We start from the raw sequence: 19,949 nt of genomic DNA, 5'->3' as shown, positions 1-19,949 counted from the left end.
TAAAAAATAACAATGTATTGTTGATATAAAATATGTCCGTATTATCATACATGGTACATTGCAAAAATATTGCCCGGAAGTATAAAAATATTGAAATTTTTAAAATTGGGGTAATATATACTCAATTTTTATTCTCAATAGACAAACTATTACCACTAGGGAATCATAAATAAATATATTTCGGGAAAGTTTTTCCCGATCATTCCGGAAGGCCATTCAAATATTTACAGTATTTTATTATATGTACAAATAATGCTCGAATTAATTAATTCCTATAAATATTGATTCCTGACAAAATATTGTATTTTCAATATAAAAGGAATATTGATTTTGGCCTAGAAATCAAAATTACAACAATACTCCTTAAAATTGATCTACCATAGGAGCTATGTTTATCTTCCAATCAGAATAGAGAACCGTTGTACGAAGAACGTTGTACGATACACGAAGAACGAAGTACGAAGTGCGCACACGAAAGGCACACGCACATGAAGCCAACGCTGCACGATACACGATCCCACGAAACACGCACATGAAGCATACGAAGCACGTTAAAATGGGAATGTTACACGTTTCAAGAGGGGTAGTATATTGTTGCCTATATAAACAAACGTGGCATGCATCATTACTAATTTTGAGTGTTGACAGTACATGTATTTTATTCAGTATCAATACTAAAAAGATACGTTACGATACTCGAGGTAATTCGAGTAACATATACTGTAGCAACGGGTAACAAAAGAGCAGATATTGAAAGTCGTATTGTGCGCATCTAAAACTATATTAGATGTAATGAACAGATTTACATGTAACCGGGTCCACTTTGTTATCGTTGTATTAAAAGTCGGAAAAGTAAGACATGCTTTCACAACGAACCATGAAACGTACTTTATAGTTGAAAGGCGAGATAAAAACTACAATATATACGAGTTCAAAGAGTTCATTGGAATGTCGAAGACACAAAATAAGTTCCAGTGCACCAGTCTGGCACTTTTTCTTCACATTACGTATAGACCGTTAATTCATCAAATCTAGACCTCTGTGGTATCAATCATTCTTTGATAACCTTAGCAACAGTGTATATGGTGACACGTATACACGCATGTCTTTTACTACATTATATTTGTGCTTGCAAATTCTACAATTACTATCGATCAGATGTGTTTTAGATAGTACATGTACATGTAGTTTTTACGCTAACGCTAAGTCTTAGATCTATCCACGCCCGTTATATAGCTTAGTAAGTCAAGAAATATTCAAATGTAAAACAGAAAAGAGACTGCGAGTTTTATTCATTTTTTTTCACTAGCTGGGTGTAGGAAAAAAAGAAAGTTATTAATTTTGTTTTTAAAATTTCCTCAATAGTTGGAAATATGAACGATATGAAAGCAAGTTTTTTTTCTGATTGCATGTAGACCAATATCATATCTGCGGCGTACTACCATCGCACTTCCGCGCGACCATCGTACCTCCGCGTCCCATTGAGGTTCCGAGTCTTATATATATATTTCCCTTTTCTTGTCTAATACAGCCAATGCATTCACAGCTCCCATATGTTGGACATAAGATACAGACAAGCATCAACAAGTAATTATAATCGATATACGCTTTAAAAAATATAAAAAAAAAATATAATAAAGTTTAACTGTCAGTGAAAATTAACATTTGAAACCAATTGAATTAAAAAACAACAGAGCACATTTTTGAAGCGTTCATTGTCTGTTTTTCATTTGGTGTGGAGTTATCATTCCAATTGATGACGATATAGAAATATAGAACTCCCAGTGGACAAAAAAAAAAAAAAAAACAAAACAAAACAAAACAAAAAATTGGAGTAACATCAGGTGTTACGGAAGGGTAAGCATGTCATGCTACGCCAGCGGCACCCGCTATGTTGCAACTGAGTTTTATCCGGAAATGATTTAGTAACGTCACAGGAAAAAACGTTTTAACTTTATGTCGGGAAAAATTTCAGCATGTATTTCGTATTCTTATGATAAAAAAATTATTACAATGGGAACATTAGAAAATTCACATCTATCTGTAAAATAGTGTAATATTTATCAATGACATACAAACTGTATACAAACTATTCATCCTTGTCATATTTGTTCTTTTGTTGACGTGAGATCGTTAACAGATGTTTGTTTTGTATATTATAACGATGTTGTTTTTTTTTTAATTATAGATTGTTAAATTGCTAATAAAAACAAATAAAAGTCCAAAGTCTTTGTCTTATTGTAATAAAAACTGATAAAATGTGTTCAACATTCAATGCTTGTACCACTTGAACCACTGTTGGCTCTATACATTTAAAAAAAACATTTGATTTTTAATAGTTTATAATAATTCCAACTAATGTCGTCTGTAAAGTTACAAATAGTTACGAATATACTTTTGTGGCGTGTAGGCAGGTGTCAGTGTACAGAGAGATATACAATAACAGTGCACTGACTTGGCATAAAACTGATATATGTATGAGGCTTAAAAGCACGGGATAATGCATTGACGTGCCAAGCAGTTTCACTAGTTTATGCCGAATATTCGTATATCAAAGATTTTGTCAAGTCAATGTACTGCTATTCTTTGTGTACTGCAACACATTTATAAACGACAAAAGCAAAAAAAAACATCATTTGATTTCGAGGTGGACGGCACTATCAACTTCAAAACATTGTTACGTTTGTGACTTTACAACAGAAAGTTATATTCAGTTTGCTTGTAGTTATACGGTCAATGCATTTTGACCACTCAAATAAAACGGTTGCAGGTATAAAAATATCTAACAATTATTGACTCATAACGAAGTCAATATGTAAAATATGAACAAAGTCTGAAGTCAATATATATTTAAACTGGTCCATATAATACGTATTGACTGAAAAAAAGTCTGTTAAATGTATATTTATATATCACATATATGTATGTAAAATGTTCATGTTGGAAATGATACTGCTTTTTGTGTATTCGAAAATCGGACTCGATATGTCATTTTCACTTTGAAAGTCAAAATATCATCCAATAACATTTTTAAAATTCTGGATGAAAATGCGGTCCCCATGACAACGTTAAGTTTTGAATCGTCTCAAAAAGACCAAAATTTGACTCGGTATGTCAAACCTTTCCTAAAAATCAAGTTTCATCCAAATAGGAGAATTTTGAAATTTAGGCGACAAAATCCTTTGCTTTAGCAACGGGCAACATTTATTTCCTTTTTGTATACATGCATAATTAGAGAAATGGACTATGGAAATGCTATTAACGCAAACGAACACCACTAATGAACCTGTTTATAATTTTGTGTTGTCCTGCCTTCAACGGAAACTATCAGTTTGTTGAGAAACGGTATGCGTGTTTGGAAAATCACCAAACCAATTATGTATCTCAAAGAAAATAGCAGTAAAACACTTCGTTATTGCCCAAAGTTGATTCTATTGCACAAAACGAAAGAGTGAATTGTATCCTCATTAACAGAACCTATTTTTGTTAACTCCGTATCGTCGAAATTCGTCTTAACCATGCCAGTGTAAGCCAAAAGAAAGAAACAGAAAGACTTGATTTTATTTTATTGTATAGTGGTACCAGGTTTTTGAAAGGTCCTGAAATGGAACAAAATGTGTGTCAGCACTTTTGGGAGGGTAGCATTGATGATAACGATTTGTTTTTTACCCCTTCGTATACCAACCTGACGTATTCCATATTGGAATTTTTTTGCAGGTTGTTTTAAGTTTTCTGTTTCAAATGAACTAAAACAAGGTACAGGAGGCTTGGGTCTCTGTGAGGACATCAAAACAAAAGTAATTTTATTTGCTAAAAATGTTACGTATACACTAAGGGATATAATATTACGTTTTCAAGAAATTTTGCGGACTAGAATTGATATATAAGTACTATGTTTCTATAGTTCCATATGTTTTGATGTTACTTATTCCTGGAAATGAAAGTCGTAGTTGTCTGTTAAATCTCTGGTAACATATACTGAAAATTTAGAGTGTTGTGTAGATTTGCAGCACTGAATTGATTTTTTTTTAAATTCGATAAGATTCAGAATTATAGTATATTATACAGTTGTAACTGCACAATTTTTCAGTACAATGATCTCACTTTACTCCTTATATTATATAAATGGATTCCTTGTTCATCAAGATGATGCAAAAATGTATTAAAGCGAAAGGGGGTTCCCCAGAAAAATGGATAACATCAATTTCATTCTACGACCACCAATAAAGTGCCATAATGAATCATCCTTCGGAGTCAGATATTCCGAATTATTTGGAGATCTGCGTAAGAGTTGACACATTGTTAATGAATTCCTCATTTTGTTGATATCAAAGAAATGCAGTGCATCAGTGTTTTATCGGATCTTTACAATAAATGCAATCGCAATCTTTCAGTGTGCCGTCTTATACATAAGAAACAAACATTTCCATTTTAAGCACATGTACTCCTTTTCAAATGTTTGGAACACTTATAATTTCTTCTTTAGCAAGAGGCACTGATCGAATCCTCTCAAAATGTTTTATTGACTAAAATTTATTACAACCCCCATTAAACCATCTCTAAATTCCAATAGTTTCAGTAGTAGATGTCGAAATTGGAAAGAATATGCATATTGACTATTATAATAAGAAAGAGTAATCAAGGGAACCAAGGTTATAACGGTAATCAAAAGAATTTAATCCAGGGAAAAGATCAGACATGGAAAATAGACATACACAACAAAAAACATAAAGTAACTAAAATCATACATACAAATTAACAAAAGCAAAAGAACGCATCATACTCAGATTTGGCTCCATCTTATAAATCTAACTAAACAGTAAGTGGATGTCCAAATAAGAACACAAATACAAAATTCTATTGAAGATTTCTAAACTAAACAAAACAAACCAGCAGAGTACAATATACATAACGTATCATTAGCAAAACGCATCAACACAAGCATATACTTTTGACTAAGTGTACTAGTTATTGGATGGCCACAATATGGAGTAAAGCATACATGTGAAATTCCACATTTATAAGTTAGCTTGTACCAGGGATATTGACCTTTTTTGTCTAGTAATTAAAACTACTTCCTATCATCACACAAAATTGAAAGTTTAGAAATTACCTAGTTACAAAACTTATATATATATGTATATAAACCCTGTGATCGATAAACATGCATGAGTTTCATACAGTTGATAAAAATGATTTAAAATTAGCACAAAAATGCGGCCTGCACAACTACGTTAATATTTTCTGCATGACAATAGTTTAGCTTCATATAATCCTTAATTGTTATTCTGCAAGACACTTAGGTCATCAACAAAATGTGATCGTATTTTAAAACTAATATTTTAAACAGACGGTATATGTAGAGAAAAACAGGGGGCCCTTACAGGATGCAAATTTTTACAAATTGTGACCACAAAACATTTGTACAACAATTTAAATTTGAAAGTAGAATGATTTTTCGCATTATATTTCGGTGATATAAACCTCGATCACAGGCAAATGCATATTCAGGTAAAAGTCAAATTTACTCTATAATTTTGTATTGTCATTTGTCACATGTTGTTCCGTGAAAGGTAAAATTTTAACTTGGGAAGAATATTTGAGCTGTTTATGGAAGTATGCTTTACTTAATTGGACTTGATCACATCAGAACCAAACTCTATTCCATACCTCTCACTCTATTACACCCTCTATATATAACAAGTCTTGACACTCCTGTTTGTGACCCTACCTCATCATTATATAGACTTGTTGCCATTTTTTTTAGATATTGGTTTTCACAGAAACTTTAATCTGGTTTGTATGAAAAGTCAAGATGATGAAGAAAAACGATCATTTTTTCCACTACCGTTTGTCAACAAAGGTATAGATGCAATTAATTTAATCATCTTCCATCACAAAAACGTTACTAAACAAATTTCCCCCATATTTCAAAGACAAATCCATACCCATACCAGTTATTTCATATTCCTATACTTCACACATTGCATCCAAAATTTTCAATTATAACAGGCTATTGCAGAACCTTGAGATCGAGGACTTCAAGGCTAAACCATCTGACTGTTGTTGCAAAAACTCTACATTCAAATATGGTCCTTCCGGTCACGTCGTTATGGGAGATCTGTCCATCATCGAATCTCTGCGTAATGTCCTTTCTAAAGGTCCCAAGTACCGTGAACCGCGCTCCATAAATTGGAATTATAACTTTAAAGTTCTTATGCATGCCGTGGAGGACTACGCAAGAAGACATTGATTCTCTGTCAGAGTGGTTAAAAGCAGTGAGGTCTTTAATTTTGAAACGAATGACAGTAAGTCAATGAATGCCAATGCTAAATCAGTTTTCAAAGACCCCGATGTAGAAAAAATATTGTCTACTATAGATGACAAATCTGTTGTCGTACCAGCAGACAAAGCCCAAAACAACATTGTTCTTGTCTGCAAAACGTTTTACATCCAATGTTTATTATCAGAGGTAGACGTATAAAATAATAGCAGTGATATGACCTATACTGCTACCAAACTCCCCAAAGAAGAAATTATGGAAAACCATAAATCTGTGCTATCCTCTTTTGGTATCTTTAACAAGGACGATGGCTGTGATTTACCGTCTATGTACTGGATTCCTAAACTCCAAAAGAATCCATACAAACCACGTTACTTAGCTGGATCTGCAAAATGTACTATCAAACCTCTTTCAAAACTTTAACTTCTATACTCACAGCTGTCAAAGAGGGTTTGCAGTCCGACCACAACACTTGCTACTCCCATAGTGTAGTGGTATTTATTTAATGTGGATCCTGAAAAATTCGAAAAATTTTTTGGAGACAATCAGTTCAAGTTTATTATCAGAATATGAATATTATCAGAATAGTACTTCAACCTATGATTTTTCAACTCTGATTACTTCTATTCCACAGACTCAGTCAAAATCCCGACTAAGAACATTATACATCGTTGTTTTTTCCAATAAGTTGCCACGCCTAGATACAAACATATAGTTCTTGGTAGAGATTCCCCATACTTTGTAAGAAATAATTCCAAATAATCTCCCAAATATACAGAAGATGTTTACAAAATGCTGGAATTTTAAATCGACAACATATTTTTCCAGTGTGGTGGACGCGTTATTCAACATACGGTCGGCGTTTCAATGGGAACTTATTGTGCTCGTCTACTTGCTGACCTATTCCTTCACTCGTATGAGGCTGACTTTATAGCTGATCTGATCCGAAATAAAGAATATCGTTTAGCTAGATCCTTTTTATCTCAGTTTCCCCTATATAGACGTATTATTTTTAAACAATCCTAATTTTGGGGATTTGATAAATCGCATCTCCCCCAAAGAACTTGAGATAAATGATACTACAGACACTGTAAAGTCAGCCTCATGTCTTGACCTACACCTCAAATCGATGGTAAAGGAAAAATATTGACCAAAATTTAGGACACACGTGATGACTTTTCATTCAAAATTGTCAACTGTCCTTTCATCTGTGGTCACATCCCTTCAGCACCCGCGTATAGAGTGTTCATATCACAACTCATACGTTATGCCAGAGCTTGACGAGACTACGCAGACATTTGTATCGCGCTAGAATTCTAACAAATAGTTTTCTGGAGCAGGTTTATGTTGCTACAAAATGGAAGTCATCACTACAAAAGTTTTATGGACGCCATCATGAATTCGTGAATCGTTACGGTGTATCCATCTGCAAAATGAGCACTGATTTGTTCAACGTGTCATAGTTTTCCTTTCCTCTTTCGTCTACCCCGGACTTGACTTTTTATGAGGTCTTCGGCGGATGTTTCTAGAAAAGCAGATGACGCTTACCCTACCGGTCTATCTGGTCCATGCTTTCATTTTTAGTGGAGTCCGAGTTGCTCATTTGCTTTTGTTACTTTGTATGTATGTTTTTAGTTACGTTATGTTCTTTATTGTGTATGTTTGTTTTCCATGTCTGGTCTTTGTCCCTGGATTACATTCTTTTGATTGCCGCTATAACCTTGGTTCTCTTGATTACTCTTTCGGTCTAATCTGTTCCTTTGTGAATTTGAAGTCAGAGGAATTTGGCTCAAAAACATTCGAAATGTCAAATATTACAATTATGAAGGAAAAGGACTATTTTTGAGAGATGGAGTTTTTTGTATTGTTAGTGAAGGACAATTTATATCAGTAGTTCAGGTCATGTGACTGTCCGATAGAATCGCGGCGCCTAATTTGTCATGCATTTGAATAGTTACAAAATATATCAGCCGAGGGACACGAAACGTTACAAGACAAAAAAAAAAAAAGAATACAAAGGCAAATGTGGCATATATGATAATAATATGGTGCTCAATTCATATGATAACTATATGGTAATCATATGACAATTTTATGATAATTTATATATAATAGTTATATGATTATCAACTAATTCTCATGTGTTAATTTTGGGTTGTAAACATATTATAGTCATATGTTTATGAAAAGCATATGATTATCAGATGATAGTCATGTGATCATATGATAATCGAAACATATGATTATCATACGACGCTCATTTCATATGATTACCATATGTTACCAACCATATGATTCTCCTGTGTGGCACATTTGTGGATGAAAGCTTTCCTCCTAGTATTTTCCAGTGAATGTTAAGATCTATTACAAACAAATTGATATGTGTCTGAGATGTCATTAATTTCAACCCCTTTTTGTGTACACAATCAGCATCTTACGGGTGACGGAATGTGTCAGTGAGTTGATGAGCATGATTTGTTTCCATTGAAATGCCGATCGTTTGTTAAATAACGCACCCTCAACATTGGACAAATATGTTTTCGAATAAAAAGTAAAACATTTTGAAAACATCTTCTTCGGTATATTTGGAATATGATTGGGAACCGTTATTTCACAAAGAATCTCTATCAAGTACTACGTATTTGCATGTAAGTGCACCGTCTTTTCTGAAAAACAACATTGCTTAATTAATTTGAGTCTGTATTTTTACTGAGTATAGGAAATAGAAGTATTAAACGTTAAAAAGTCATAGGTTTTGATGGTATTGTATTCTGATAATAACCTTGAATTGAGTGTTTCTGATAGATCTTTCGAATTTGTTAGAATCCACATTTAAGAAATCCTACACAGGAGTAATAGGTGTCGTAGTCAAACCGGAGTCATATTTGAGACGGTGAGTGTAGAAGTTGAAAGTTTTGCAAGAAGTTTTGAGATCGCAAGTTTATATGTTTAGTTTGCATTTACATGTCTTAAACGATTGCATTAGAAACACGTTTTTGTTTATCACAGTTTACATCAAATAATTATTTGCAGTAAAAAGTAATGCTACCGTATTCATCCATATTCATGCGGATAGATCTGTAAAAACTACTCACCTGCTGTTTGCATATTAATTCTCATGGTCGCATGAGTTCGTTCACAAGTGTTGACTTATATCACGTATTGATATGAGTTTTTTAATATAATTTGCCTTCGTCTAGATTTCTAACTTTACTATCAAACCTTACGTATTCTCGTAAAATCGTGTTTTTTTATAAACGCTTGTAATCGAATCATGGTGCTGATTTACCTCAATTACGCACAAAATACACCTTTATTTGCTTAATCACCTGTTCACAGCTCCCTTTACAACTGAAGCGGATTTCATGCTGCTATGAATTTCATGACCAGAAATGCATACAATCGATGATTACTAAATAAGAATATTACCTGTTTTAAAAAAAAAACTGCTAATGTAATTTCAGGTTTTCAGTTTTCTGTTTGACGGAAATTAAGAGTAGAAGACATTTAAATCTTACACTGCATTAAATTATTTGATTGCGTGCATACACTCAATGCAGACTGAAACGCTGATAAAAATGTATTGTTATTCAACAACTAGCTTTACAAGGCTATTTATCATTACACGTCGACATAACACATAAAAAATACGCATGAAGACTGAAGTTAAAGGAAACAATACACAAAAAACTGAAGAAATACCAATTTAAAAAAAAAAACAAAAAAAAAAGATGGAGTGACATCAGCTGTTACGGAAGGATAAGCATGTCATGCTACGCTAGCGGCATCCGCTATGTTGCAACTGAATTTTATCCCGAAATGATTTACATGTAGTTACGTCACAGGAGAAAACCTTTGTAACTTTATGGCGGGAGAAATTTCAGCATTTATTTCGTGTGCTAATGATAAAAACTTATTATAACGGGTACACTAGAAAATTCACATCTATCTGTAAAATAATGTAATATTTATCCCATCAATGATAATGTTTTACTAGAGAGATACTCATGAATACCTACTAATAAAAAAAAACCCGAAAAAACAAACAAAAACAAACAAACTAATAAAAAAAACCAAGGGCTACAACATTCATCCATATTTGGGTACTTTAACTGTATACAAACTATTCATCTTAGTCATATTTGTTCTTTTGTTTATGTGAGATCGTTAACGTATGCATATTTTGTATATTATATATATTTTTTTTTATTATTATAGATTATTAAATTGCTAATAAAAACAAATAGAAGTCCGAAGTCTTTGTGTCATTGTAATAAAAATTGATAAAATGTGTTGAAATTGTCTCAATATTCAATGCTTGTACCACTTGAACCACTGTTGGCTCCATAGTTTTGAAAAAAGTATTTGATTTTTTAATAAATAATGATAATTTCAACTAATGTTGTCTATGAAGTCACAAATAGCTAAGAATATTGTTTTGTGGCGCTGGAGAGAGATAGAGAGATAGACAATAACAGTGCACTGACTTGGCATAAAACTGATATATGTATGAGGCTTAAAACCACGGGATAATGCATTGACATGCCGAGCAGTTTCACTGGTTTATGCCGAATATTCGTATATCAAAGATATTGTCAAGTCAATGTACTGCTACTTTTTATGTACTGCAACACATTTTTAAACGAAAAATGTCATTTTAAGCAAGAAAAACAGCTTTTGTTTTCGAGGTGGACGGCATAATCGACTTCGAAGCATTGTTACGTTTGTGACGCCACAACAGAAAATTATATTCAGTCAGTGATCGTCTTTTGCTTATAGTTATACGGTCAATGCATTTTGAATGCTCAACTGAAACGGTTGCAGAATAAAAATATCTAACAATTATGGACTCATAACGAAGTCCATTTGTAAAATATGGACAACGACCGAGATCAATTTATATTTAAACGGGTCCGTATATCACGCATTGATTGAAGAAAAGCCTGTTAAATGTATATTTATATATTACATATATGTATGTAAAATGTTCATTTTCGAAATGATACTGCTTTTTTTGTGTATTCGAAAATCGGACTCGGAATGTCAAAGTTTTCCTAAAAAATCAAATTTCATCCAAATAGGAGAATTTTGAAATTTGGCAAAAAAATCCTTTGCATAGCAACGGGCAACGTTTATTTCCTTTTTGTACACATGCATGATTAGAGACATGGAATATGAAAAAACACGAAATATTATTAACGCAAAAGAACACCACTAATGAACCTGTCTATAATTTTGTGTTTCCCTGGCTACAACGAAAACTATCAGTTTGTTGAGAAACGGTAAGTATGAATTAATTTGGAAAAAAAACACTATTACTGATAACGTATGTCAAAGAAAATAGCAGTAAAACACTTCGCTATTGCCTATTAAGTTGTTTTTATTGCACAAAACGAAACTGTGAATTATTGTATCCTCATTAACTTAACTTTTCCGTATCGTCGATATTCGTCTTAACCATGCCAGTGCAAGCCAAACAAAAGAAACAAAAATACACTATTTTATTTTATTGTATAGTGGTACCAGGTTTTTGAAAGTTTCTAAAATGCAAAAAAAATGTGTGTTAGCACTCTTGACAGAGTAGCATTGACGATAGCGATTTTTTCAACCCCTTCGTATACCGTATACCAACCTGACGTATTTCATATTGATTTTTTTGTAATCTTGCAGGTTGTTTTCAGTTTTCCGTTTCAAATGAACTAAAACAAAGTACGGGAGGCTTAAGTCTTTGTTAGGACATAAAAACAAAATTTCATAATCAGCAATGAACATCCTCTTATTTTTTGTATCGCGCTAGAACTCTACCAAATAGGCTTCTTGTTGCTACAAGATTGAATTCATCACTACAAAAGTTTTATGGTCGTTATCATGAACTCGTAGATCGTTATGGTGTATCTATCTGCACCATGAAAATTGATTTATTCAACGGGTCATAGTTTTCCTTTCCTCGTTTGTCTACCCCGGATTTTTTTTCTTAAGAACTTTACAGTAAGGGCAACAATAAAACTACAGAACACTAATCAGATCCATAAACTAGGCCAGTCCAAAACAAATCTGGCAAAATAGATATTGCACCACCGGAGCAGCTCTTAAAGTCATGGTCCTGGCTTGGTATAGACATTTCAATCGAAATGATGGGTTAATTCTAGGTTTTATAGCGCAATAAACCTCCCTCATCGGGTCATCCTGTGGTAAACGTGTGTCAGCATGGTTAAAAGAATACAACTCGCCCGCAGTTATCCAACTCATTACTGGGAACATTGATGTAATATCTGTCACCAAATTTGTAACCTCAATGTAATCTACATATCAACTGCTAAAATAATCTGCCGAATCTTTCCAAAATTTAATCATTGTCACTTCCGGTATGCTAATATCAGACATAATACAAAATTCGTCTGTTCTTCCACCTCTGATAACGTCTCTTGAGGCCATGTTAAGTTTAAACTCTTCTGTTTGTGTATTATGTAAGGTAATTCGTACGTTGGCATTTTTTCCTGCTCCCCAGGCATCACCTGTCTTTACATCGATCCTATAGTTAACCATTATAAGAGACATGTCTACAAAACCAAAAGATAGTTAAACCAATTTGCACTAACAGAAGGTATAATTACATCTAACGCATTTTGATAAACACATGATATCTTATAGAAGGGATTTTTTTTTTAAAGATTTGGGCGGTTTACTATTTTGTTGCTAATGGTTACGGATAGTTGTATACTTGAACGTTTTGTATCAAATGAACAATATATAATCTCAGAAAAACTGCATGCCACCCTAGTTATAATTAAGCATTCCTTGTACAGGTAATGTTTGGGATTTTGAACTCCGTAAATGACTTTCAAATTGTGGTTTACTGCTTTAAAAATCCTTCAATCTTATCATCAAAAGACTTCACTATTGAAAAGTTACTCTTATACTCTTCGAAAGAGTCAAGATTTTGTTTTTGAGTTTTGATTTTTTTTTGTCTTTGAAAATGTTACGCATTAGGAAACAAATATATATTCTGTAATTTGCTTCACATTTATTTAAACATAATTGTGAATAATATTTTCTGTGCGGTTTGAAGATTTCAAAAATACCCGACGAAAGGTAGGTTCTCCTTTAATACATGTAACAAAAATGACTGAACAACATTATTCGTTGACACACGTGTACAGCATATCGAAATTTGCAATATATATGATTGGTATTTTTGTATTTTGCAGTCGATTCAACTTTCCGGTTTTTACCTTGACCATTTGTTATACGGACTTTACTTTTTGAAATTTCTTTTTGACTTTTGCATTGGATTTATAAATTCGGTATTTTTTTATTACCCTTTGAGTATAATTTTACAGTTCACAGAATTCTTACACTCACGATATAGCGTACTTATAAAAAACCACGCACAAAATGATATCTACAAATATAAGTATCCATATACTACTAGCCATTTTAGCTGGACTTCAAGTGGAAAGAATTGAGAAAAAAACTATATAGATTTCTATAAATAGCGATTATTGAGTATCTCAAGAGCAAGAGCAGTTTTCTGACAATTACAACTTTTAATTGCTGACCACGCAAAAAGAGTCATTTTTTGGCAAAGTAAAATAAAACAAAATAAAACATTTGTATATCACAACGGGACCTCTTAACCTGCTTTATTTAAAAAAAATCATGGTTTTGTTCAATTTACGTAACATCACAACAACGTTTTTAGGTATGTGTAGATTTTCACCTTTGTGAATTGTTAACTGGCCTTTCATATTGGTCTCTAACGGCAACAACGACACTTTCATGTTCTTACATATTATTAAATTCAGTAGGGAACTACATGCATGTATACAATAATCGCGCATAAAGAGTCACATAGCGCGACAAATACAAAACGTTCACACAAAAGAATGAACGGCAAAAAACTAAATGTAATCTATTCGTTCATTGGAGACCAATGGGTGACATTGAGCTGACAATTTTCATCACAATGGGGTGGCGTTGCTGTTGTTTTGTATTAACATATTATGTTTTGAGGTTTTTCTTCATGTTGTCAAGGTATATTTTGAGATAACGAATTTAAGTGACGGAATCACGCAGTAGATGAAATTTGGTTTAAAAAAAATCACTATTTTGAAACTTTAATTTTACTAGTGTCACCATTAAAATAAAGGAAAAAGACATTATTTTCCATAGGACTTTTATAAATTGACTTATGATATCACTAAAATGCACTAAAAGCTTTTAAGCGAAGATTACTTCTATCAGAAACCTCGTTTTTGTAGCATTCTATTAAAATATTTCTGAGTAATTCCAGTAATTCAGATATCAAGTATTGGTATTTTCAAATAGAGTGAAAATCCTTGAGTGAAATTATAATGTCAGATTGTTATTGCGTTTTTTTATCACGAGTGAAAATAATTTGTAATCTGTACGCAACCCTATGCACCTTTGCGTTAATTCTGATTTTAACATATTTTTGCATGAGTTAGATGTTTTGAATGCGTAAAGGCCACTATTCTTAAGTTTATATATGTACTAAAACAGTGCATTAAGAATAGAAACACTATTTAAAGACTCTCTCTTTCTTTTTTTATTCTTGTAACATGTTACTAGTATTTGATTTCAAATTGTTTCTACTGTACATAAACTATGATATTTCTTTAACTTGAAGTGAAATCGATTGAATTTGAAATAGTAATTCCGTTTGTTTTTTAAAATACAAAAATGTTTTATGAAACTAAAGCCTTCCTTAGGGGTTAGTCATGGTGGCATGGCTAAGAAGTAAAGTTAGTTGGATAACAGAAAGCAAGGAACAAAAACAAAATGTGTGTTGCAAACAACCAGGATGTTATTTTTTTCATAAAGTTTGGCGTTTGAGTTTTCCGTTGTTACATATAGTAATCACGGGAACAAAGGTTATAGCGGTAATCAATTAAAGAATGTAATCCAGAGACAAAGACTAGACATGGAAAACAGTCTTAAACAACAAAGAACTTAAACTAACTAAAATAATACACACAAAGTAACAAAAGCAAATGAGAAACTCGGACTTCACTAAAACCTGGGAGCATGGACCAGGTGCACCGGTAGGGTAAGCGTCCTCAGCTTTTCTAGAAACACCCGACGAGTTGCTCATAAAAAGATTGCTCATTACATGTTAATATATGATACAGAAACAAACAAACGTTTCAAAATAGACTTTTGTCCACCAGTATATTCACGCCGTAATGATGAGGGAGGTTTATTGCGCTATAAAACCTATAATTAACCCATCATTTCGATTGAAATGTCTGTACCAAGCCAGGACCATGACTGTAAGAGCTGCTCCGGTGGTGCAATATCTATTTTGCCAGATTTGTTTTGGACTGGCCTAGTTAATGGATCTGATTAGTGTTCTGTAATTTTGTTGTTACCCTTACTGTAAAGTTCTTCAGAAAAAAGGCAACATTTATATTTGTTTCAACTATGCCGGCATTGGTTTTGAAGGCCAAATCTGTGAAGAAGAGAGTTAATGACATTTCAGGAGGGACACACGCTTGACAGGTTTTGGTACGATATGTTATTTGTTGATATATGGAACATTATGAAGTGTACAGAAGCAATCCTTTCAATTGACATTGAGAAGACTAACAGTCATTACTTCTTTCAGTTTTGTAATCAAGTTTCTGCAATAAAAGTAAAAAAGTGAAAGTTTTCGAGTTTTACAGAAAAAAAAAAAACACAAATATGTCATTCACTTTCGACCGAATAAAAATAGCTATACTTATCCTGCTACTGATAAATATTTAAAATCCTCTAATATTATAAGTTTAAAGGTTCAACATTTTGAATAAAAAAATTATAATTACCATACATAATTAGCTTTTTCAAATAACCATTGTCTTAATTCCGATGATAAATATTGATACATTATGGTGAAAAAAGTTTCAAAATTCAATACTCGTACTATTTTGTTTGGCTAAACGAATGAGCAAGTCATTTAAGACAATTTAAACGACGGTAGGTGTCAATAAAGTCGCAGAAAATATTTTTATTCAAATTTTAACAGTATGTTATTTATGTGACGCCGAGTATAGTTATCTTAGAATTTTATAAATGGTATAATTTGTTTTGCAGGTATTTGTAATATGGAAACATATGTACATTGTTTTAATTAAAATTTGCCGACTTTAATAGGTAATAAAGATTAATAAGATGTGGCAGTCACGGATAAAAGCCTTTTGAAGCCATTTGTATAATTTATATTAAAAAACAAATGAATTAAAACAAGAAAAAAAGTATTGATGAATTCTTTGTCCATATATTTGACATTTCACTGAACGTTTGTGATGGTGTTTCGTTAATTGACAATACTATTTAAAAAAAAATCAGCAGATGACGTCAAATCAAAGACAATCGAATTAACTAGTTCAGACGTTAGGCATTATTAAAATGATACTGAAATGTCCCCATGTACGACGGCACTGCAATAAACATTTACAAATATTGTTCACCATTTTTATATGATGACATAGCAGTAAACAAACTCGTTAATCGGGAGTTTTCTTGTAAATTTCTGTGGTTTAATCAATGATTTAAATATTGCTAATATCATACACCAGAAGATCGATCGGGTATTCTCTCGACTGTTTTCTAAAATAAAATGTTTTTGCATCAAATTAGTTCTTTTGGATGTGTAGGCAACTGCTCTTATGCCTATATATAGATTGGGGAAAATTTGTGGAGAATATGGAGTCTATTTATAGGCTCTCACCATATCATCGTCTCTTTGTTCTCGTGTAAAATACTCATGAACTTCCTGATGGTTACATCATTTAAAATATAAAAATTTTTTAATTTGTTATAAAAACACCTAAAATGTGCTGTAAGCGTTGAGGAGGTCTTCTTGTTAATTCTGTAATTTTTTGTTTAGAAATAGTCAAGCTATACTTATTTCATCTTATTGGTGACATTGCATTGTACTTTTGTAGCCCCAAAAACTGTAAACAAAGAAAGTAAAGCATTTTGGGGGGAAGTTGCTAAGAGATGGTATTTGTTGATCAATACACAATGATGAAGTACAATAAAGACAAATGACCATCCTTGTTAATTCTGAAAGCTCCTAAAGAGAAACTAAAATGCATAAGTTCGTTCAGTTTTGTTTTTGTTTGTTTGTTTGTTTTTTGTTTGTTTTGTGTTTTTTTTTAATCAATTTTCGTTTCTGCAAAATAAGTAATTTTAAAATGTGAACCTTCTTGGGTTTCACCGAAATCACATGCAAAGTCCTTCACTCCAACCACAAAAAGAAAGCTTTGTTGATCGATCCTTTACATAGCAAAGTGTTTCATTTTCACCCATATCTTCTATGTTAAAAGAATAAATATTGCTTTGTATGTATTATGTTTGTTCCCTTGATTACTCTTGAAAACTTGCCTAGCAGTGTAACACATTTTCAAGGCAATTAAGTAGAACAATGAAGATATAGTGAGTCATTCAATACTGACTACAAAAAACCAAAAACTATTATATCATTAGATATCATTTGATATTATTATCTATTATATCATTAGATATCATTATCTATTATATAATTAGATATCATTATCTATTATATCATTACCCTTCCACATTACAACATATATCGAATATATATAAGACTTTGTCCTCGTTATGGTACATTCATCTGCTCCATGGTAACCGGTTTAAGTTGTTTTATCATGTCACAAACAGTTAAAAAAAGCTAAAATTTTATTTTTTTAATTTTTCTATAATTACATGGAATAAATTACATCGAAGTATCATGGATGCACTTTTATCAATTATCAATTACATTTTGTATTTCTTTAATTGCATAACTGTATGGAAAAACCCAAAAAATGTTTCCTGTTATGCAAAGTTTGGTTTCCTTGGAAAACACCTTCAACTTATGAATAACCCACAAGATGATTGTCGAAAGCTTGCTCAACAACACAGTTAAATCTGATTATCTTATGAAAAGGTATTATTTTGCTTTAAAAAAGGCGTGTAACCGATCAAACAAGAAAACTAGTCACATTTGTGTACTATTTCTGCACAGTTTATTTTGATTATTAGTCGTTGCATATTCCATATATAATTTGTTGCATGACGTTACGTCAAAATATTGATTTTTCTTACAATCTTCAATGATGGTACGTTTTCAGAAAATTTGAAGGAGAAATAGACAAAAAGAAAAGATTAAGAATGCCAAAACAAAACTTGATGGCATATTATTAAAAAGACAAAAGACAAAATAATGTCCGATAAAATGAAATTGGAATATAAACCAACGAAAGTATTACAATTTGACAGAAATGCGATAAATACATATACATAAACCTTTTCTGTCTATATTTTAGTATCTCTTCGCTTCCATTTATACATGTAATAGTAAAATTATATGTAAAGTTAAGCATATATTTTTTTTTACTTTAGACGTGAAAGATTAGTCAAGTTCTCGAAATTTACTCGTGACGATCCCTTGATTGTTCTTAATTGTTTTCTTAATTCCTTGATTGTCTTGATTTCTCTTTTCTTGACGACAAACGTAAGTAAATGTATTTGTAAGATTTCTTCTTATGACAACTCAGACATATATTTTTTACCGACAGGGTTGAGCTTCTGTCTCTTATCTTACTTGGAAAAGGAAAGAGACCACAAGAGTCGACAAATAATGACTCACCCTTTACAATTGAACAAAAAATATACCCCTTCTCAGATTTTGTCATCCCGACAAAATGGACCACCTTTATAAATGGGTAAGCCACCCCTTTTGGTAAAAGGTTGATTATTTGGCATCGGTCTCCAATATACCTCCTTCTTGATCACAATTTATGTTGTTGTAATCTTGTAAGTTTGGGTTTTTGACACTTTATCTCTTTTTTGTTGACATAAGTTTTAACAGAACGGTCCTTCAACATCATGGCCATATTGCGTCAATGGTCAAAGGGAAAAATCGCAAATAGTGGACAAAAAGCATCGTCATAAATCAACGACGGCAATATATTGCGACATGAAATGTGCATAAACAACCGTGATTTGTAAGCATCAAAAGAGTTAAACGTTGTGACTTTTGCCAGAAAATGTCAAAAAAGGTAAAACTACAGAATTCATTTAATATTCGAATTATCGGAAATTATTATAGAGAATATTCGACAAAATAATCTGATATTTTTCAACGCCGTTGTATTTGAAAGATAATAATGAATAACTACTTACTGAGAAACGAAGTGTTGCTGCATTCATTCATATTTGCGTTGATTTAACTCTATACAAACTATTCAACGGATTTCAAACTTGTTCTCGCGCTCACGTAAACTCATTAGCGAACAGTGTATTGATGTTGAATTTTATGGACTTAACCTTGTTCAATGTATCTATGACATATGAATTGCACATTCTCATGTTTAGGAATACTTGGATAGGCGTGTTAATTGTTTTGCTTTGTTTCATTTTGTCCTGTTCGTTTTTTTTTCCTGTTTAGTTTCAAACGAGACGTTCAATAAATGATGGAAGGAAAATATTGTGTTAATGGAACATGCTTTCGATAGATATAATGTCTGTATAATTATCGCGTGTAACAAACCTTTCTTTGCTTATGAAGAATAAAATAATGAGTTTAGCATAGTGGCGTCTGACGTATTTACTAACGTATGTTTTGATGACGTCATATATTATAAAGCATTGTCAC

The 19,949-nt window shown here is 32.3% G+C and overlaps 1 protein-coding gene across 1 annotated transcript in view; it reads right to left on the bottom strand.

The window, feature by feature from the left end:
* The window catches only part of LOC148604547 (polyunsaturated fatty acid 5-lipoxygenase-like), a 55,702-nt gene extending 36,145 nt beyond the window's left edge, over positions 1-19,557 (bottom strand). The window contains exon 1 of the mRNA XM_088549436.1: positions 19,478-19,557. Within this exon, the coding sequence (XP_088405562.1) occupies positions 19,478-19,508 (31 nt within the window). The 5' untranslated portion in view covers positions 19,509-19,557. The remainder of the gene's footprint in view (positions 1-19,477) is intronic.
* Between the last annotated feature and the right edge of the window lie 392 nt (positions 19,558-19,949).

Source organism: Perna viridis, chromosome 10, assembly GCF_037379345.1.
Source record: "Perna viridis isolate PV_CMFRI_1.1 ecotype Kerala chromosome 10, ASM3737934v1, whole genome shotgun sequence".
Lineage (NCBI taxonomy): Eukaryota > Metazoa > Mollusca > Bivalvia > Mytilida > Mytilidae > Perna > Perna viridis.
This window is presented reverse-complemented; position numbering and strand designations above follow the sequence as displayed.